Genomic DNA, 23,054 nt, shown 5'->3' with positions numbered 1-23,054 from the left:
TGTCTCTGATTGAGAATCATACTTAGGTAGCCTGGGTTTCACTGTTTGTTTGTGGGTGTTTGTTTCCGTGTCTGTGTTTTTCACCACACGGTACTGTTTTGGGATTTGTTCGTTCCACATTTATTGTTTTTGTATTTCAGTCGTGTTCATGTGTAGTATTTCTTATTAAAAGAACCATGGACACTTACCACGCCGCATATTGGTCCTCCGATCCTTCGCCTCTCCTCTTCAGAAGAAGAGGAGGAAATCTCTTACAGGGTCCACATAAAATATTCAAATTACATGAGAAAGTACAGAACCGTTATAGACCAGAACAACTAAAGATATTTCATTCAATTCAAAATAAAGTTGTTATATTCAAACCTCATTATGGGTTATTATGTGTAGATTGATGAGAAAAAAAACAATTTGATCATTTTTAGAATAAGGCTTTAACATAACAAAATGTGGAAGAAGTCAAGGTGTCTGAATACTTTCCCCGAAGGCATTGTATATCTGTTTGAAGTTTTTACAAATGGTTACTCATTTTGAAACCAATGTTTCTTAGACTAAAAGTAAAGTATTCAATTTCTCCTCAACCATGAAATACTATCATGCATGTTGATGTTTAGTTCTGTCTTTTCAGTTAAGGGCAAGTTGTGCTGCTTTGTTTTGAGACAGCTGTGCTGGTTTTTAGCTGCACCTGACCATATTACTGGACAGAAATCAAGATGGGACAAGATCAGAGCCTGAACAACTTGTACAGTTTATCTTTGTATCAAAACGCAGAACTTATTTTTAAAACAGACATTCCTCTCCCCATCTTCACACCAACTTTGTCAATAACTTTACCATGATTACTGACAATCCAATGTTACTCCTAGGAGTTCAGCTTTTTCAAGTTGTTCAATGGTCACACCCTTCATGCACAGCTTCACCTTAGGTTTAGGTCTAAGAGAATGGTTTGAACCAAATACAATGCTTTTGGTTTTTATATGTATTTAAGACCAGTTTATTGTTAATTATCCATTCTGACACTGACTGTAACTCCTTGCTAAGAGTCTGTGAGCTCACTGGCTGTAGGTTCTGATGTGTGCAGTAATCCGTCAACATAGTAATTGTAGCTTTTTTAAAGACGAGGCAAATCATTTGTAAAATGAAAAGTTAACTGCCGAAGCCAACTGCCCTGAGGGATACCACACTGTACATATCTGATGTTAGAGAAGCTTCCGTTGAAGAACACTCTCTGGGTTCTATTGGATAAGTAACTCTCCAACCACGTAGTCATTTTTGTTGTTGAAAAATAATATTGTATTTGTGTGAGATCCCATGAGGAAGTATTTTGTATAGGTTAATGATAGGCAGTGGCGAACGAGAGTAGACTTCACTAGGGCCTGTTACTGTTATTGAAATCAGGACGCATAATAAATTGCCTGGCTGGCCCTTGTCCTTATGGACTATGGGCTAAAGTTTGCTGCCTGCCCAACTAGGCTAGATAAATCAACCATTTGTAAAGAGTTTTTATTGACTTGCCCTGTGTTGTGTCATTATGTAACAGAGAAACAGCTTGGTATTTTTAGGCTATAGGCCTATATGCAGGTCTCCAAACTGCAACCATGTAATCACATTTCGTGAACCTTTGACTTTGGCCATAGAAGTAAAAAAAAAATGTATTGGATGCATTGGTTCTGCAAGTTAAAGATGGTCACCTTACTTAAAACGCCCTATTTTTCGGAGGCTAAAACCATGATTTGGTGAAACGGTAAAGTGCATTATCCTAATTGGGGATAAAACGGTATGAAAATGTCATGTCACGATTATAGTAACAATTATCACAGTTATCAGTATTATTGCTGTATTATTAAAATGTGCTGGAAATTTTCAAAAAATACTGATATACACACACTGAAATCATTTCACCAAGTTTTATATTGAAAACCAACAAACAACAAATAAAATTAGCATTACTATGCACTTTTTGTATGCATAAACATAAAAATAATGGAATTAACATTAAAGATGGCACCATCTGGCCATGAGAGGTAAACGTTTCCCTTGTGCAGGTTTAAATGAACACAACCACATAAACTAACAACACAAAATGATCAGCACTCACTTTGTAGTGAGGCACGGCAACCTTCATCAGCCTCAAAACGCCATGCTTCTCAACAATATGAAATGGCATCATGTCCTTTGCAATGTAATATGAAAGGGCTGCAGTGAGGTCTTGAGCATTTTTTGATGTAGGTGCATAAGCAGCCTGCCTTTTTAAATGCATGTTGGAGTGTTTGTGTCACAACTGTAGATGAGGGACCAGTAACATCACTGGGTTTGCCTGCTGCACGCCCACTCTGTAAACAAAGGAATAGCAAATGTTTTATTATTGTTATTATTATTATTACTATTATTCACTTACACACACACACACACACAGTCTATCTTCTGTGTTGCATTTGAGTATATGCAATGACCCCATGCACAATTTACATAAATACAAATGAGTCTTAAGAAGACAGTGATAGTAATTGCAATGAGACCAACAATTTACATAAATACAGGAGTCGTGTATAGGAGTCTATAGTGTTTCTCCTGTTGGAACACTTTTACAACCAAGTCGACGTCTGCAGGATTTTAAAAGAACAAAATATGTTGGGTGGGTGACTAAACTCCATAACGTGTTATCATGTGCAACGGGGGAATAGAGTCTGCAGACACACAACGCACACATCAGCAGAACAACGAGTAGTGTTTTTACAAGAGTAGGTAACACTGAAAGCTTCAGTTTACATTATTGACAAGCTATTAATTAGCAAGTTAGACAGACAAACCATGACATTTTCCTCCTTTCCGAAGTCCCCACATCATGCATTGAGCTAAAAGTTAACTTACCTTTCATTTGCTATAAAGTAATAACTCAAGAGATGTGAAGTGTTGCCCCCTTATGCAGCGGTTTATTATATTATTTTTTAAATATTTTTTGCATGTTCTGCAGACAGGGTGACCATTTTCGATTTAAGTTTCCCTCAGCACTCCTGTAAAATCCAAAATAGGACCACACTTCAGATTTAGTCCTCTTAAAAGGCTGAAAAATCTCCTGAATGCTGTCACTGCCTCCCGCCATGTTTTCACACAAAACCAAACCCATGTTGCATTCTGCGCCTGCGTCAGACTGTCGCTTACTTTTGTTGATGCTGGACAGTATTTACCCTGAGATTATAATTATAACGATAATTAAAATTTCAAACTGTAATACTAATCGTCGGGAATTTTACTGTGGTTTATCGTGAAACCGGTAACCGTTTCATCCCTAATCCTAATGATTCCTTTAATGAATGGGCTCCCGAGTGGCACAGCGGTCTAAGGCACTGCAAGAGGCATCACTACAGTACCTGGTTCGAATCCAGCCTGTACCACATCCGGCTGTGATTTTGAGTCCCATAGGGTTTGGCCGGGGTAGGCTGTCATTGTCAATAAGAACAAATCCTTAACTTACTTGCCTAGTTAAATGAAGCAGTAAATAAAATACGAAATAAAACATGAAAGTGTGTGCCCTGCGCCTGTTTCGCTGTAGCCTGCTGCTGTGGTCAGTGAGTCACTCGCTACCTTTCTGGGTAGGAAAAAAATGCTCCTGGAGAAGTTTTCTGATTGTAGAACAGTTCAAAATCCAAATGAGGGGAAAACGCAGCTATCATGTGTACCGCTATTGTAACATTTGAATAGAGGTGGTTCTCTGTAGGTGTACTTTTTATTTCTCAACTCTCATATTGAGCTCAATGGCAACTATTTTACCACCAGTATATTTGACATGGCTTTCAGATACAGAGCATGGGAAATGTGCATCAGCCTTTGCGATTGCATAGGTCTAATTGGGCAGTAGGCTACAACTGCAAAGTTATTTAGGAGATTCACTTTTCTGTTATTAATACATGGCTACTAGCAGTGGGTATTAGATTTAGTTAATGCATTTTGAATTTCCACTTACTCAGGTGCTGAATTAACCCCAAATAAATTGAAATTGTATTTGTGTAGACTAACAGTGAAATGCTTACTTCCCAACAGTGCAGAGAAAAACATTAGTGTTAGTGGACATAAAGATCTAGGCATCTCTATTGAACAAAATAATAATATTCTGGAGACCTATTTTAACAGTAAAATAATATTTTAACACAAACACAAATTTTGTGTTTTCTTGGCTTTGGATTTGAAAAGCCTACCCTTTGCTGTTAAATGTCAAATGAATGCATACTGTTCTGTCCATTACCTGGGGGTTACACACAGAGGATTGAGGTCCTTAATATGACAGCATGTGCACAGTGTTTGCACTTTGTCATGGTTAAACATAGTCACACTGACCTACATAGCTGAGAGCTGCTTGCCTCCTCACATACTGTATTTGGAAAACATTGTCATGTCTCCTCCACTATTAGTCATAGAGACAGGCTCTGAGGAGAGAAAAACAAAAGGGAGTAAGACAATGGAGGTGCTGTATCTCATTTTCCCTCTCGCTCTATCTCCCCCTCTATTTTCTTAATGGCACTTACATATTCGGCTTTATTAAGTGTATGCTGACGGCTTTCCTTCACCACAAGACCAGATTGACCATTTGTTTGTGTCAGAATCAAATGTCATAGGCTGTGTTTACACAGGCAGACCAATTCTGATCTTTGTTCACTTTTGGTCACATCAGATCTTTTTCAGAGCGAAAAACGATTAGAATATGGGCTGTCTGTGTAAACGCAGCCATATTGACCCATCCTCAGCCCCACGATATAGTGCCTTCAGAAAGTATTCACACCCCTTGACTTTTACCACATTTTCTTGTTTTAGCTTGAATTTAAAATTGATGAAATTGAGATTTTGAGTTTTTAGAAATTGATAAATGAATGAGAAGCTGGAACGTCTTGAGTCTAAGTATTCAAGCCCTTTGTTATGGGAAGCCTTAATGAGTTCAGGAGCAAACATTTGCAAAACAAGTCACATAATAAGTGCATGGACTCAATCTGTGTGCAATAATAGAGTTTAACATGATTTTTGAGTGACTAGCTCATCTCTGTACCCCACACATACAATTATCGGTAAGGTCCCTCAGTTGAGCTGTGAATTTCAGACACAGATTCAACCACAAAAACCAGAAAGGCTACGCATTAGTAGATGGGTAAAAAAAAACATACATTGAAAGACCCTTTTGAGCATGGTGCAGTTATTAATTACACTTTGGATGGTGTATCAATAAACCCAGTAGCTACAAAGATACAGGCATCCTTCCTAACTTGCCAGAGAGGAAGGAACCACTCAGGGTATTTCATCATGAGGCCAATGGTGACTTTAATATTTGAGATTGTTCAAAGTAGCCACCCTTTTGTCTTGGTGACAGCTTTGCGCACTCTTGGCATTCTCTCAACCAGCTTCATGAGGTAGTCACCTGGAATGCATTTCAATTAACAGGTGTGCCTTGTTAAAAGTTAATTTGTGGAATGTCTTAATGCGTTTGAGCCAATCAGTTGTGTTGTGACAAGGTAGTTAAGTGCTGTCGCAAAAACCATCAAGCGCTATGCTGAAACTGGCTCTCATGAGGACCGCCACAGGAAAGGAAGGTGCAGAGTTACCTATTCTGCAGAGGATAAATTCATTAGTTAACTGCACCTCAGATTGCAGCCCATATGAATGCTTCAGAGTTCAAGTAGCAGACACATCTCAACTTAATATTTTCATAGGAGACTGCATGAATCAGGCCTTCATGGTCGAATTGCTGCAAAGAAACCACTAATAAAGAACACCAATAAGAAGAAGACACTTGCTTTGACCAAGAAACACGAACAATGGACATTAGACCATTGAGATTTTTGGTTCCAACCGCCGTGATTTTGTGAGACGTAGAGTAGGTGAACAGATGATTTCCACATGTGTGGTTCCCACCGTGAAGCATGGAGGAGGAGGTGTGAGGGGGTGCTTTGCTGGTGACACTGTGATTTATTTAGAATTCAAGGCACACTTAACCTGCCACAATCACTCAACCACAACCAAATTGAGATGGTTTGGGATGAGTTGGACCGCAGAGTGAAGGAGAAGCAGCCAACAAGTGCTCAGCATATGTGGGATCTCCTTCAAGACTGTTGGCTATGGAATCCTGACCTGTTCACCGAACATGCTACCTGTCCCAGACCTATTATTTGACCATGCAGGTCATTTATGAACATTTGAACATCTTGGCCATGTTCTGTTATAATCTCCACCCGGCACAGCCACCCCTCATAGCCTGGTTCCTCTCTAGGTTTCTTCCTAGGTTTTGGCCTTTCTAGGGAGTTTTTCCTAGCCAACGTGCTTCAACACCTGCATTGCTTGCTGTTTGGGGTTTTAGGCTTTGTTTCTGTACAGCCCTTTGACATATCAGCTGATGTACGAAGGGCTATATAAATACATTTGATTTGATTTTGGAAAAGCATTCTAGGTTAAGCGTGTTGAGAGAACGCCAAGAGTGTGCAAAGCTGTCATCATGGTAAAGGGTGGCTACATTGAAGAATCCAAAATGTATTTTGATTTGTTTAACAGTTTTTTGGTTACTACATGATTCCGTATGTGTTATTTAATTGTTTCGATGTTTTCACTATTATTCTACAATGTAGAAAATGTTACAAATAAAGAAAAACCCTTGAATGAGTAGGTGTGTCCAAACTTTTGACTGGTACGAAATATAAAGGAGAATTCTGTTTTCATTTAGAAAAATATTTAGAAAAATAAACATATTTTGACTTTGTCATTATGGGCTATTGTTTGTAGATGGGTGAGGGGGAAAAATACATGTAATCTATTTTGAATTCCAGCTGTAGCACAACAATGTGGAATAAATCAAGGATTATGAATACTTTCTGAAGGCACTGTAAGTACTGTAGCACAACCTTTTAAGTATCACATTTTGCCTTGACACTCTCCGTCTCCATCTCCCCCTTTTTCGCTATCTTCATCTCTCCCTCTCTGTTTTGGGTATGTTTTGTATTGCAAACTTTTGTGCTTATGCAATTTAGTTTTTCGCTTAAACTGAGGGATGTTTATATCATGAGATTTGTATGTTTATTTTTTATGTAATAATGTATATTCCACTCTTTTCTTCTCTCCTATATGTATTAAAATGGGCTACTCCTCTCCCCTGCTTTAGGCAGCAAGTAGTACAGTCTTAACTACAATGTAATAACAAATAGTAGTTACACACAATTGGCAACTATTTTTAATCGCCAACACAACTAGTGATACATCTTTTACAACTTGCTTTGAGTCAAACAAAAGCACAAAGTCTGGCCTGTGGTGTTTTCTGCCTCCGGTCACATACGATAAAGCAGAAGTTTCCATCGACCATGGCTAAAGCATTAATGTGCTAAATGGAAGGTAATCGCATAAGGGCAACAGGGAAATGGCGCTTTGTGCTCTGGATCACGCGTCATCTGTCTGCTTTAGCACATAAGAGGTGTCAGGAGCTAATTTAATCTGGGGGAGCAAAGCAAGGTCCCCAGCACTGAAGACATGAACATCTTTTATCACTGGACGCAGGCAATAAACAGCTCCATTACAGGATACCCTCACTTAGGATGCATCCCAAATGGCACCATATGTCCTATGTAGTGGACTACTTTTAACCAGTGCACATAGGTCAAAATAGTGCACTATATAGGAAAGGGAATAGGGTTCCATTTGGGAAACGACCTAGGACTACTGTTACCTAACAGTCTCTGACTGAGGAAGGCCAGACATCCCTCACATTAGTATGTTCTGCAAAATATGAGTGTGCTTGAAAAGGAGACTGCTGTTGATCTGCTGCAGGGGCAGAAGTGACAGATTGAAAAGGACCGGTATGCTCCCGGACGGTGCCCTTGGCATCCCTCCAAATGCTGCATGCTTTCCTGGAGATATTTGTCCTCATGTTGATTCTCTAAAATGGGAGCAGGAGCCATTTTGTGAGCAGATTCTCCTGTTTCTGGCTCTTGGCCTGCCCTTTCATGCCTCACCTCTCTCTCCCCAGTCCATCTGGCAATCTTCACTTGCATTTTGCCCCTCCTTGCTTTACTACTGTAAAATAGCTAGTCTCAAATAAGACATTCGATTGGGCTGTAGCACTTTAATTGATCCCCTGCTTAGCATTCTGGTACAAATATATTTTAGGGCCTTGAAATATGTTGTTTACCCCTTGTGAAAAGGCCAATTAATCTAAAAGATGGAGCTGTTCCAGAGCTATTTTAGTTTCTCAATGAAAGTTCCGTCTTTCATTGGCAGTGTCAGTGGAAATTGTGGGTAATGAGAAACATGGCATGGGTGTAGGGCTGGGAATTGCCAGGGACCTAACGATACGTTAGTATCACGATACTTAGGTGTTGATTCGATATTGCGATTTGATGTTCCAAACATATTGCTCACTCTACACTGAGTATATAAAACATTAAGAATACCTGCTCCTTCCCTGACAGATTGATTAGGTGAAAGTTATGATTTCATATTAATGTCACTTGTTAAATCCACATCAATCTGTGTAGATGAAGGGAAGGAGATGGGTTAAATAAGAAATTTTTAAGCCTTGAGACATGGATTGTGCATGTGTGCCATTCAGAGGGTAAATGGGCAAGACATAAAATGTAAGGACCTTTTGAACGGAGTATGGTGGTAGGTGCCAGGCGCAATGGTATGTGTCAAGAACTGCATCACTGCTGGGTTTTTCAAGCTCAACAGTTTCCCGTGTGTATCAAGAATGGTCCACCACCTAAAGGACATCTAGCCTACTTGACACAACTGTGGGAGGCATTGGAATTGTCAACATGGGCCAGCATCCCTGTGGAACGCTTTTCGAGTCCATGCCCCCTAAAATTGAGGGTGAGGGGGGGGGGTATACTCAGTGGGTATGATGCAGAGAGACTAGAGAGAGCAAGAGAACACATTTATCAGTGAGGGAAATAAGTGCTAAAAACATGTGGGCTCTCTATTTGGAGAAGAAGCTGTAGGAGGAAAGTTTGTGCGTAGGTACAGCCGACTAGTGCTAGCCAATGATACCTACCTTTAAAAAAAATATATATAGTTATCGTTTTCACAAATCGATACTTGGAGTTAAATATCAATATAATATTGTCCGAAAATAAATAATATTGTGATTATGTAACTATCGACCCCCCCCCCCCCCCCCCCCCTACATAGATTCTTTGATAGTAACCCTTTATTAGTTAACGGGCAAAGTCACACACACCACGTTCAACCCTGGAGGAATTTGAAGTGCTTTCAATAGTCTGTCGCTGTTGGTCACTATTCTTTACCAGTTTTCAAATTCAGCTTCAGGCAGAAACACCTCTGAAATGGGTTGATATGGTGATTCTGTAGGCTAAATTTTGTTTTTAGTCCCTATCTTTATAATATCCTAGTAGACCAATGGCCGTTAATGTTGTGTTAAAAATCCCCACTCAGCCCAGTCTGGCTTCATGAATGCATCACATGAGTTCGCAAACAAGGGAAGCTTTATAATGCTCAGAAGGTTCCTCTCCAGTGACCAAAGGCCCCTTTAATTCAGAGGGCAGTGCAACACAGAGATATGTATGTGTCTGGCTGTCTTTGAGTAGATGAATCGGATTATCCCATGATTTGCCTGACCTCCTTTAAACTCGCTGCTTGTAGTGGAACGGGATTGGCAGGGAAGAGCTCTGTTGAAAAACCCTTGTTTTCAGCCTGTTGTATTATGGATCTTTTTTCCAGACCCCTGGGTGCAGTGAAATACAGTGGGATCCGAAATGAAAATGTTTATAAAGATTTGAGGCATAACCATGTTCATAACCGTGTTCAATTTTGACCCCTACCTTTTTTGAAAAAAATAAATGTTGTTAAAATGTCTTTCTCTGAGCAATTGTGTTAGTAAAACATAATATAGTTTCCCAATATTTTGGAGCAAGCAATGTAGCTCAGTATTTGAAGGCTGAGTAGAGAAATGAATGCAATTGAAAGAACCAGAATTTTTTATTTTCTACTTTTATTTTTCGTCAGCTTCATGTATTTTGACTTTATAGCCTTATAGCCTATAGCCTGAAAGTTATAGCCTTATTGCTGTATTGGCCTACGAGTTCCTGAAAAACTGCCAGACTCCCAAACCTGTTCACTCTACTACCTTTCACTCTGCTACCGGAGCATCGTCCCTCTTACCAACAGGCTCCGAATGCACTGTATACACCCACACTACACTGTCACGCCCACACAAAACCATCACACATTCACATACGCATGTGCGAGTGTATATACACACACACACACACCGACACAACACAAACACACATACGTACACACACACACTTTTGCATTCATCATTTGCTGCTGCTACTCTGTTCTTTATTTGACTTGTATTATTATTATCTATCTAAATGCCTAGTCACTTTAGCCTGCCTTTATGTAGATATCTACCTCAAATATCTTGTACCTCTGCACATTGAGCCCTGTATATAGCTCCATTCTTGTGTATTTTAATGTATTCCTCTTGTCAGTTACAATTAAATTATTTGTTATTTTTAAATACTGCATTGTTGGGAAAGGTTCATAAGCAAGCATTTCACTGTAAAATCTACACTAGTTGTATTCGGTGCAAGTGATAAAAAAACATATTGGATTTGTTTTTGCAGAGACATTCAATAATCTCTCAGAAGTTACCTAAAAGTTACTCTGCACGGATCTGTTTTTTGGAGCTGCACCCGCCCCTCACCGACCAAACTGATAATTAACTGAATTATTGTAAACAAATACCTGTTTGCATTTTTGCAAGCTGTGTATCCATCTACCAGGTTGTTGTCATCCTTGTCCACAATGACTACAAACTGTTATGTTCGCCATTTTCGCATGAGCTAGGAGTCAGGGAAAACAAACTTGGCGACATATTGTCACGTTGCAGAGGAGAACAAAGCTCTTCCATGTGCAGCAACAAATTATGAATGTTCCAGCACCACACAAATAGGCTACTAATGGACAGTTCCCTGCTCCACTCTCTCGCTGTGTGGCTGGTAGCCTAGGGTAGGTCTGCCTCACCGCTCACATAGCCTAATGGAATTTCCAACACAATTCAACATAAGAAGCTCCTGACAAAAAAAAAAATGTTTTGAAACGTTTTGACCCGCAATATAATTGTTCTGAACAGCAATAATGTTTTCATACCACCCGACAGATGATTTTTTGGGGGAGGTTCAACTGAGGTGAACTGACCCGAGGCAAGACTCTACCCTTAAGCTGTCTGGATCAGAGCGATATTCATCTGTGATAAAAGCAAAATAAATGCTGTTGAAAAATATATAAATACATTTTGAATTGATGTGATATCATTGTAAATAAGAATCTGTGTTGTATTTGTTGTGTTACAGTCCAACGGCCAGACCCGAGGCCAGCAGCTCCACATCTTCAGCCCCTGCCAAGCACAGCGGTCCAACCCATAAGATCTGCCTGGTGTGTTCTGACGAGGCTTCTGGCTGCCACTATGGAGTCCTCACCTGTGGAAGCTGCAAGGTCTTCTTCAAGAGGGCCGTTGAAGGTTGGTGACATAATAAACACTCACGCACACAACTCCATTCATGCACAGTCCTACCCTTCGTTGACCTACTATAGTAGAACATACATAAAGAAGAATCTATCGTGGTGATATGTACATTGAGTTCTGCAGTAGTACACTTATATATCCTTTCGTTGACACAACATGTGGACACTAAGTGTTTTCCTTACCTATAGGATAGCCTAGATACTAGAACAAAAGCATACCACTTGGTTCTTTATTCAAAATTAATTTGAGTATAATATTTTATTGAACAAATGTTCTTACTTTTTTTTAAGATTTGGAGGAGAAACATTTTAGGTTCACACAATAATCAGAAAAGGTTGCCTTTAGTATTACACCAGCTAGGGGTAGGCAAGTGTCTCATGGTGTTCCATAAGGCTGTGGTGTCTGTGTTGCTATTTTTGTGTCCAACCCATAATGTTCATATATTGTGCATTCGGAAAGTATTCAAACCTGATTGAGGGATTCGGTTAAATGCGGATGACACATTTCAGTTGGATGCATTCATTTGTCCAACTGACTAGGTATCCCCCTTTCCCTTCCCTTGACCTTTTCCACATGTAGTTACATTACAGCCTTATTCTAAAATGGACTCAATTGTTTTTTTCCTCATCAATCTTCAAACAATACCCCATAATGACAAAGCAAAAACAGTTCTGTAGAAATGTTTGCTAATTTATTAATAATGTCAAACTGAAATACCTTATTTACTTATGTATTCAGTCCCTTTGCTATGAGACTCGAAATTGAGCTCCGGTGCATCCTGTTTCCATTGATTGTCCTTGATATATTCCTACAACTTGATTGGAGTCCACCTGTGGTAAATTAAATTGATCTCAGTGCCAGAGGCGTCACTGCAGTCCCTGGTTCGAATCCAGGCTGCATCACATCCGGCCGTGATTTGGAGTCCAATAGGGCGGTGCACAATTGTACCAGGTTTGGCTGGGGTAGGCCTTCATTGTAAATAAGAATTTGTTCATAACTGACTTGCCTAGTTAAATAAAGGTTAAATACAATGAGGTCAAAGGAATTGTCCGTAGAGCTCCGGGACATGATTGTGTCAAGGCATAGATCTGGGGAAGGGTACCAAAAAATGTCTGCAGCATTGAAGGTCCCCAAGAACACAGTGGCTTCCATCATTCTTAAATGGAAGAAGTTTGGAACCACAAAGACTCTTCCTAGAGTTGGGGAAGTTAGGGTTAGGGAAGTGATCAAGAACCCGATGGTCACTTTGACAGAGCGCCAGCATTCCTCTGTGGAGATGGGAGAAACTTCCAGAAGGACAACCATCTCTGCAGTACTCCACCAGTCAGACCTTTTATAGTAGAGTGGCCAGACGGAAGTCACTCCTCAGGAAAAATAAAATGACCAGCCTGCTTGGAGTTTGCCAAAAGGTACCTAAAAGACTCTCAGACCATGAGAAACAAGATTATCTGGTCTGATGAAACCAAGATTGAACTCTTTGGCCTGAATGCCAAGCGTCACGTCTGGAGGAAACCTGGAACCATCCCTACAGTGAAGCGTGGTGGCAGCATATTACTGTAGTGGTGTTTTTCAGTTGCAGGGACTGGGAGACTAGTCAGGATTTAGCGGAAATATGAACAGAGCAAAGTAGAGAGATCCTTGATGAAAACGTGCTCCTGAGCGCTCAGGACCTCAGTCTGGGGCAAAGTTCACCTTCCAACAGGACAACAACCCTAAGTACACATCCAAGACGACGCAAGATTTCCCCTCAAGGAAGTTGCCTTGTCATTCAGACCAGTGTCTGGAGTTAGTTGGACTCTTACATGCTGACCACACCGCTCGCTTCGCGTGCGTTCGCGTTCCTACACATACATGTTATTCAATCATTGCACCCACGCTGCTCACGCGCGTCAACAAGCGTCTGCGTAGCCAGGCGCTAAAATAGAACTTGGTTCTATTTGTGACTTTTACGTGTTGCAAGTCCCACCTCTCCCATCTCCACATTGGTTTTTAGGAGCATATACCCGTGGGCCATCTCCTCATTGGTTTTTAGGAACATATACCCACGTGGATGATTGAAAAATGAACTGAGGTCCACATTCCAGTCCAGTTGTTAGTGGTATTGCACCGTAAAGTTGACAACTGCCATATAAAGTCCGAAGAAGAAGCCTGAAGGAGGAGCGTTTACTACAAAACTAACTTTTGCCCTTTTATCTGTGGATTAATTGTCAGAATAAAGGACCTTGTGCATTTCAGGTAAAATAAAAACCCAATGTTATATTCCAGGACAAATTAGCTAGCAACAGCAAGCTAGCTAGCTAACTTGCAATACATGTTTAATGCTTTTCAACCTGTCCCAATTGAATATAGTTGGTTTGGAGTTCGTTTTGATATTTCAACATTCGTGTCCTGATCGCGGCTGGTGTGGGTGTACAAAATCACAATGTGCGCGAGCGGTCTGGTCAGCATGTTAGGCTATGGGACATGTCTAGTCATTCCTTGTTTTTATACTAGTCTGAAAAAATTCATTGCCTATTTTCTTAGCCATCGCTATCTACTACAAAAGTCTAACCACTGAACAATTTGATCAATGGTTAAGGGGTAATGGAGTGAAACTGTAAATATGTGTGTTTGACTTGTATCCTACTGTATAACAGTTTTTATTTAATTTTTATGTACCGTAAAAACCGCTACTTTATTCCCACGCTTTGAACCTCGCGGTTTATACAATGACGCGGCTAATTTATGGATTTTTCCAGCTTTCACAGATTCATGCCACCAAAAAACTGAGCACCGTCACATAATGTGACGTAAATCAAGCGCGCTCAAACTTCCCATCATTCTGATTACGGTAGTAATTTTGTCACCCTCATCATGGCAAAGACATGGAGAAATGCATATGATGCAGCTTTCAAGTTGAAGGCGATCGATCTGGCTGTTGGAAAAGGAAATAGAGCTGCTGCACGGGAGCTTGGCCTTAATGAGTCGATAAGACATTGGAAACAGCAGCGTGAGGAACTGACTCAGTGCAAAAAGACAACAAAAGCTTTCAGAGGGAAGAAAAGCAGATGGCCCAAAGTATTTGCAGCTACTCGACATCAGTGTAAATCGTGCATTTAAGGTGGCGCTCCGTGTTCAGTGGGAGGCTTGGATGACAAGTGGGGAGAAATCCTTCGCTAAAACGGGCCGCATGCGAAGAGCAACTTATGGTCAAGTCTGCCAGTGGGTCCTGACAGCGTGGAGCATTGTCAAAAAATCCACTATCATCAACGGGTTTCGAAAGCGTGTTGAAGGGGCAGCATGAGCTCAGCGGGGAATTTGCCTCCGGATGAAAGTGACGAGAGCGACAATGAAAATGATCCAACATCAGATGAAGCAATTCTGAGGCTATTCAACTCCGACACCGAAGGAGATGACTTCAGTGGTTTCAGTGCACAAGAGGAGGAAGATAGTGACCAATGACTTTCTTGGTAGGCTACTGTTTAATTTTTGTTACAAGCCGTGTTTCGTTAAAGCCTATTTATTTTTGTTACAAGCCGTGTTTCGTTTAAAGGCTGTGTAAAGTTAATTTGTTTCAATTTACCGGTAGGCACCTGCGGCTTATAGACATGTGCGGCTTATTTATGTACAAAATGTAAATAATTCAGTGGGTGCGGTTTATATTCAGGTGCGCTTAATAGTCCAGAAATTACGGTATCTTAAAGTTGCAATATGCATATATCGCTCTGCCATTTCGTGGTTGCTAAAATTCTAATAGTTTGCCTAAATTCAGTTTGTGACAAAACAAGCAAGTATGGTGCAAGTGTGGAAAGTCATTGTACCATGAAAACCACATAAATAATTTTTTAACAACCAAAAATGTATTTGTTAGCCATCGCTCTCTCCTAAAAAAGAAGCTGGTGTACAAATGCAAAAGTAAAAGACACAAAAACGAAACTTAAGAAAGGGAAGCATAGAAATGGCGCACACAGAACCGATCTACCGCTGCTTAGTGACAGATCTATAACTAACATTTCTGTGAATTTGATCAGGTCGCTCAGAAAGTTAAATATTGCAGCTTTAACGTAGCATTGTTATTCCAAGCTCACTACCACAATCACTACCAATGTACCAGTCACTACAATCCCTTTTGAAGTCCATTGAACTGTTCTGAATATTTGAAGTGGGCAGCAGTGCTATTGTTACCCCTATTGTCATTGTTCATGGCCATCTGAATATTTGTATTTATGTTAATATAGGTGTATTTACACTATAGTTTAACAACCATTTCATTCCCATGAAAGTGCATACGTGAGTGTGTTAATTGTATTCAAAATAATTGAAATGACTATCCATTTGTCAAATTAAAACCTTGAGTTTAAATATAAATATCAGATAGTGAAATTCAATATTTGAGCATGATTTTTTTTATTTCAAGGATAATCTCAACATATTGTATACATTATTCAACTTAACGTTTACTGGTGTAAATGACCAAGTGAAAAATATATTTACCATTTGTTAAAATGCATTTGTAATACTTAGGTGTACTTTAAGCAATAAGATGTTATATCTGTTATTTGTCTTTCTTCCCCTATTCTATGGTTGATGTCGCTATGGTGAAGGATGGAGAGCACGACAAAACACAGATGGTAAATAAAACCCACCTTTAATAATGCTTCTACTTTATTAATGTCCCTCGATCACTCTACTGGAAATTTGATTTGACCTGATATGCAATATTAAACACCAACAGTCTCTCCTGTGCCCTCCTTTGCATGAATTTGTGATTTGATCATTCATCATCTAATTTGGCTTTAAATCCCATTTTAATTCCTGCTTGGAATATGGGTCTATTATCACTTCGCTAGGAGAGTTAATTGAGAAATGTATTTATGCACAAAGCCCAATAGCGTTATAACTGCAATGATTCTAATGATTTGTGTGCACTTGATCAAGTTGTCATCCTAAATTTAAAAAATTCACATTATTTGCTTTTACTGGATAATGTCTTTGTGAATGTGTTAGTAGCAACGGTCATCAAAATTGTTAAAAGGTTTTTAGAAACAATTGTAATAAATGCAACAGTTGGACAATGGATTACTTTTTATAATCCATCAGCTATTAACTAAATTATAGCACATAAAACATTTGCCTGGCTATCTACTCTGATTTCAGAGCACTCTCGCCTGAGAGTGCCAGATCACAGAATAACTGACGGATTTACGAACACTCAACAACCCATTGAATATGGCCAGTGTTAGTAAACATCGTCAAAAAAAGCGTGAATAAATTGTTGCCAGTAACATAGTTGCAGTCACCAATGCTCTGGATAACATAAAAACAGCCTTACCAGCTCTGCTAGGGTGAGTGAGCTGTTCTCTCATATGTCTGGAAGTACTGTAGCTGGCAAGCTAGACCATGTTAGCCAGTTAGCTTGGGAGCTTGACTGCTGTTGTTAGGTCAGAAGGCTCGGATCAACCCTACTCCACAGCCAGAGCGTCCAGTATGAACGCTCCGAGAGCGAAACGCTCTGAATTTTACGAACGCCCAGGTTGCACTCTGACACTCCAGATTGTATTTACAAATGCACCCGTAGTATAAACCAGCCTTTAGACTTTGGTTGTTTAGTACATGGCCTCACATGTGAATGCTTATAGAGATGGGTGGGGCTAAGGCTTAAGAGGGTTTGAACAATGCTAAATGGGTATAGACAAAGAGCTAGGTTTACAGTAGGTTTACCAAAACATTAATGGGCCATTTTCTCAAAAGTGAGGTTACAAGCTTATCAACTTTCAAAGCAGAAATACTTTCCCATTGTTCCTCAACTGTAGTGTATGATATACCATTTTCTAGCTGCTCTGAGTCACTACTTTTATCCAATGTAAAAAAGAAAAACACAATCTCAAATTTTGCCACAGGTCTGCATCCACAGAACAGGGGTGCATCCACCAAACACTTGCTCTGTCTAACCTACATGCACTCACCTGCGCTGTCTAGACTGCCTCATTAATGAGTGTTGTTGTTACGTTCTCTTGTATAATTCAACAAGTGTGTCAATAGCAGGATACCCTCTAATTAAAAATTAACACGCTTGGCTCTAGAGTACACCTATCTAAACATACTTTACATTGTTTGCGAAACCAGACATACCGTGCATTCGGAAAGTATTTGGACCCGTTGACTTAATACACGTTTTGTTGCGTTACAGCCTTATTCTAAAATGGATTAAATTGTTAATTTTCCTCATCAATCTACACACAATACCCCATAATGACGAAGCAAAAACTACTTTTTAGACATTTTTGCAAATGTATTAAAAACAAAAACTATCACATTTACTTAATTATTCAGACCCTTTACTCATTACTTTGATGAAGTACCTTTGGCAGCGATTAGACCCTCAAGTCTTCTTGGGTATGATACCAAAAGCTTGGCACACCTGCATTTGTGGAGTTTCTCCCATTCTTCTCTGCAGATCCTCTCAAGCTCTCTCAGATTGGATGGGGAGCGTTGCTGCACAGCTATTTTCAGGTCTCTCCAGACCTCTCCATGTTAGAAGGGGTTCAAGTCCTGGCTTTAGCTGGGCAACTCAAGGACATTCAGAGACTTGTCCCAAAGCCAATCCTGTGTTGTCTTGGCTGTGTGCTTAAGGTCGTTGTCCTGTTGGAAGGTGAACCTTCACCCCAGTCCTGAGCGCTCTCTGGTAGGTTTTCATCAAGGATCTCTCTGTACTTTGCTCTGTTCATCTTTCCCTTAATCCTGACTGGTCTACCAGTCCCTACCGCTGAAAAACATCCACGCGGCATTATGCTGCCACAACCATGCTTCACTGTAGGGATGGTGCCAGGTTTCCTCCAGATGTGACGCTTGGCATTCAGGCCAAAGAGTTTAATCTTGGTTTCATCAGACCAGAGAATCTTGTTTCTCATGGTCTGAGAGTCATTTATGTGCCTTTTGGAAAACTCCAAGTGGGCTGTCATGTACCTTTTTTTGAGGAGTGGCTTCTGTCTGGCCACTCTACCATAAAGGCCTGGTTTGGTTGAGTGCTGCAGAGATAGTTGTCCTTTTGGAAGGTTCTCCCATCTCCCCAGAGAAACTCTGGAGCGCTGTCAGAGTGACTATCGGGTTATTGGTCACGTCCCTGACTAAGGCCCTTCTCCCCCGATTGCTCCGTTTGGCCAGGCGGGCAGCTCTAGGAACTGTCTTGGTCTTTCCAAACTTCTTCCATTTAAAAATGATGGGGGCCACTGTGTTCTTGGGGACCTTCAATGCTGTAGACATTTCTTTGGTACCCTTCCCCAGATCTGTGCCTTGACACAATCCAGTCTCTGTGCTCTACGGACAATTCCTTCGACCAAATGGCTTGGTTTTTGCTGTGACATGCACTGTCAACTTTATATAGACAGGTGTGTGCCCTTCCAAATCATGTCCAATCAATTGAATTTACCACAGGTGGACTCAAACCAAGTTGTAGAAACATCAAGGATGATCAATGGAAACAGGATGGACCTGAGCTCAATTTCGAGGCTCATAGGAAATGGTCTGAAGACTTATGTAAATAAGGTATTTCTGTTTTTATTTGTATAAATTAGAAAACATTTCTAGAAACCTGTTTTTTTTTGTGTAGGTTGAGGATTTTTATTTTTTATTTCATCTATTTTAGAATACGGTTGTCAGGTAAAAAAATGTGGGAAAAGTTGAGAGGTCTGAATACTTTCCGAATACACTGTATCACTATAATTCGAGTGTCCATTTTCAGAAGTTGTTTTCATTTCCACGCATCTAATTTGTAAACATTTCAACTGTATTAAATTATTACTTTTTTCAGTTCCACAAAAAATTAACAACCATCAAAATAAGGTTGTTTTTCTTTCCTTTCTTGTGATGTAAGTGTGTTATTAGTGACAATATATATATTTTTAAGGTCAATCATACCAACAAGTGCCTTCATAAAGTATTCTTATCCCTTGACTTATTCCACATTTTGTTGTTACAGCCTGAATTGAAAATGTATTAAATATGATTTTTTTTATATATATATATACCCCATAATGACAAATCAAAAACATGTTTTTAGAAATGTTAGCACATTTATTGATATACAGAAGTACATTTATGTAAGTATTCACACCCCTGAGTCAATACATGTTAGAATCACCTTTGGCAGTGATTACTGCTGTGAGTCTCTAAACTTTGCTCACCTGGATTTGACAATATTTGCATTATTTTTTTAGTTCTTCAAGCTATGTCAAGTTGGTTGTTGATCATTGCTAGACAGTCAAGCCTTGCCATAGATTTTCAAGACAATGGTCAAAATGGTAACTAGGCCTCTCAGGAACATCCAGTGACATCTTGGTAATCAACTACAGTGTATATTTGGCCTCGTGTTTAGGTTATTGTCCTGCTGAAGATTCATTTATTTCCCAGTGTCTGTTGGAAAACAGACTGAACCAGTTTTTCCTCTAGGATTTTGCCTGTGCTTAGCTCTATTCTATACCATCTTAACCGCTGTGAAATATATTTTCCATAACCATCTTAGACTTGCTTTGAATAAAAATGGCAGATCTATACCTCACTTTCTATGTGAATTTGGTCAGTTCTCCCAAAATATTACATATTGCAGCTTTAGTCACCATTGGCCTCATGGTGAAATCCCTGAGCGGTTTCCTACCTCTCCGGCAAATTAGTTTGTAAGGACGTATGTATATTTGTAGTGACTGCGTGTAAAGTGTAATTAATAACTTAATTAATAACACCATGCTCAAAGGGATATTCCATGTCTTTCTTTTTTTTACCCATCTACCAATAGGTTCCCTTTGCTAGTCACTAAAAAACCTCCCTGGTCTTTGTGGTTTAATCTGTGCTTAAAATTCACTGCTCGACTGAGAATTGTATGTGTGGGGTATGGTAGCAAGATTATGTTATAATACTTTAATTGCATCATGGTTGTTTTATTCAACATAATAGAGTATTCTTAACTATTGTGTGTGTGTGTGTGTGTGTGTGTGTTCTACTGAGGATGGGCCTCTGGGAGATAACACTGACAGGAGATTTGCCATGTCTTTTGGGTGATAAAACCTAAAGAGCATTCCAGAGCATGAGTTAATGTTCCTGTTCTATACCGTACCAGGGAGAGATGGCTCCAGTTTGGAGTCGGAGGGCCAGACACTGGTCTCTATACAGTGAAAACTGTTGACACAGCAGATACTGTCTGCTATGTATAATAGGTATCTTTCATACACATCTTAACCTTGTGACCCATTCTATATATCTGTTGTTCGTCATGTAGGTTGAAAGAGGTAATGTAATCTTGGCTATAAAAGACCGTTGTACTTTTGTCTCGCCGCTCTCAACGGATCATCAGAAACGGTTATTCGTCGACCAGCCATCGCTATTGCAAAGCTCTCACTATTAAAGATTTAGTTTAAGTATAACTTTTATGTGACTTCTTAAGAAATGTTATTTAGGCTTGCCATAACAAAGGGGTTGAAAACATATTGACTCATTTCAGCCTTTCATTTTTATTAATTGTACAAAATTGGAAAAACATAATTCAACGTTGACGTTATGGGGGTTTAATCCTTTTTAAATTCAGGCTTTAACACAACAAAATGTGGACAGAGTCGAGGGGTGTGAATACTTTCTGACGGTAAGACGGCATGATACTGTGTATAAACGCACCCCTGGGATTCTCGCAGCAGCTCTCTTACTAACAGGACACCCAAGTAATGTTTGGATGGCAATTGCTTCCAACAAGAGTTCCCGTCCCTCTTCCATCTCCCACTATTTCCATTCATCCTGATCATGTTCTTAGTAGGACTGGAGGTAGCCTGGCAAACAGGGCTAGCCTCGCACCTCCAGCCAAGTCCTCTTCACTAGCCTATAGTATGACGAAGGGATTAGAGAGCGGATGCTTCTGGGATTCAGCTGGCACCGTTTGTTTAGTTTATGGGTGGATTGTTTGCACTGCTGTTTGCAATGGCTGCTGTTCCCATGGCTGCAGTTGTCACTAGTTACCACAGCCACAAATGGCTTAACCCCGCCTATTTCTCTTCTTAAAGGTAGACTCTGCAAAATGACATTGCCACGGGCAGCACCGGAGATATTGAGAAGAGCGAGATTCAACACTTCGCTCTCACAAAGTCACACACAGTGTCTACGCATGTACACAGGTTCGCTTCACACTATTCACGGCATGGTAGTCAGGGCACCAAAACATCTGAGAAGTTGAGCCTCACTCTTCAACGCTCTTACGCTATATATACAAAAGTATGTGTACACCCCTTCAAATTATTATTTTTATTTTTTATATTATTTTATTTATTGACTATCCGAAACATACAATATACTTGCAGTGAAGCCGCTCAACAACTACATCATACCAGTCATTCAACAGATTCACATTCAGAGCGACACACAGAAGCAATGGTCAATGGACAGATTTACCACCAGGACAAAAACGTGAACGTTACACACTGTGTGTGTAACGTGAACGTTAGTGAAAGTATTTTGCACGCCCAATTTTTCAGTTTTTGATTTGTTAAAAAAGTTTGAAATATCCAATAAATGTCGTTCCACTTCATGATTGTGTCCCACTTGTTGTTGATTCTTCACAAAAAAATACAGTTTTATATCTTTATGTTTGAAGCCTGAAATGTGGCAAAAGGTCGCAAAGTTCAAGGGGGCCGAATACTTTCGCAAGGCACTGTATTATAGTATGACCTCAAGGAATTTGTTAATCTGGCAAAAGATTATGTTCCGCTGACATTATCCAGGCTCTGTCAAACAATCAACCCCCACTCATTTAAAACTACTAATCTGACTTCAGACACATGGTCAACAGCTAAAAACACTACACCCAGAGCATAGGCAGAGTATAAAAAGAATAAGTGAAAATCTCTTCATCCCTGTTTTAAAAAACTTAGGCTACTATTTTGGCTGGCCGTGGAGGGGTGTCAACCACAGAAAATGAACGAGCTGTCACCTTAAGTGTTGGCTGCTGACTGTTATGTCATGAGGCCGGCAGGTTTAGTCAGACAGGTGTTTGGTGTGGTGGCAACCTGTAGTGCTTGGGCTAATCATCTTCAACCTTCTTGCCATCGCCAGGACAACACAACTATCTGTGTGCCGGGAGGAATGACTGCATCATAGACAGGATCCGCAGGAAGAACTGTCCGGCGTGCCGCTTCCGCAAGTGTCTCCAAGCAGGGATGAACCTGGAAGGTAAGTGGCACCAACACATTCACATTCATATTGTTCCCATATAAGTGGAAGTGTAGTGTATATATACCGTTTTATGGCAAGCATAGTTATTCAGCAAAGTTTAATCAGAGGACATTTTCAGAATGTGTTCTCTCTGAAAGGCAGGGCTTTATATGTTTTGTTCCCTATAGAGGTTGTGATTAGGGGTAGGATTTAGTATTGGATTCACATAAATCAGTAGAGGGCCTTGATTCCCAGAGTTTATGTTGACATGAGCTAACCTAATGTATCATCTCTGGCCCAGTGTTTCAAACAAGGGTCAGAGCCAGTGATCAACAACAATCATTCGCTCAGACCCAGTTCCTCTCATGTCCCTGAG

General features: G+C 40.0%; 1 protein-coding gene and 1 long non-coding RNA gene across 4 annotated transcripts in view; one reads left to right on the top strand and one right to left on the bottom strand.

The window, feature by feature from the left end:
* Positions 1-23,054, top strand: part of LOC109892980 (glucocorticoid receptor) — an 89,061-nt gene that overhangs the window by 53,069 nt on the left and 12,938 nt on the right. For 2 of the 3 annotated variants that reach the window (XM_020485920.2, XM_020485921.2), the window contains exons 3-5: positions 11,340-11,506; positions 16,096-16,122; positions 22,580-22,696. In XM_020485920.2, the coding sequence (XP_020341509.1) occupies positions 11,340-11,506; positions 16,096-16,122; positions 22,580-22,696 (311 nt within the window). The remainder of the gene's footprint in view (positions 1-11,339; positions 11,507-16,095; positions 16,123-22,579; positions 22,697-23,054) is intronic. The other variant, XM_020485922.2, reaches the window with a different exon arrangement.
* Positions 1,891-17,080, bottom strand: LOC116374411 (uncharacterized). Its single transcript, XR_004210333.1, has 2 exons — positions 16,824-17,080; positions 1,891-2,330 (listed from the first exon to the last, which is right to left on the bottom strand). It is a non-coding gene; the product is annotated as an uncharacterized LOC116374411 (long non-coding RNA).

This window comes from Oncorhynchus kisutch, linkage group LG6 (assembly GCF_002021735.2).
Source record: "Oncorhynchus kisutch isolate 150728-3 linkage group LG6, Okis_V2, whole genome shotgun sequence".
Taxonomy (NCBI): domain Eukaryota; kingdom Metazoa; phylum Chordata; class Actinopteri; order Salmoniformes; family Salmonidae; genus Oncorhynchus; species Oncorhynchus kisutch.
The sequence above is the reverse complement of the archived record's forward strand: the minus strand, read 5'-3'. Positions and strand labels throughout refer to the sequence as shown.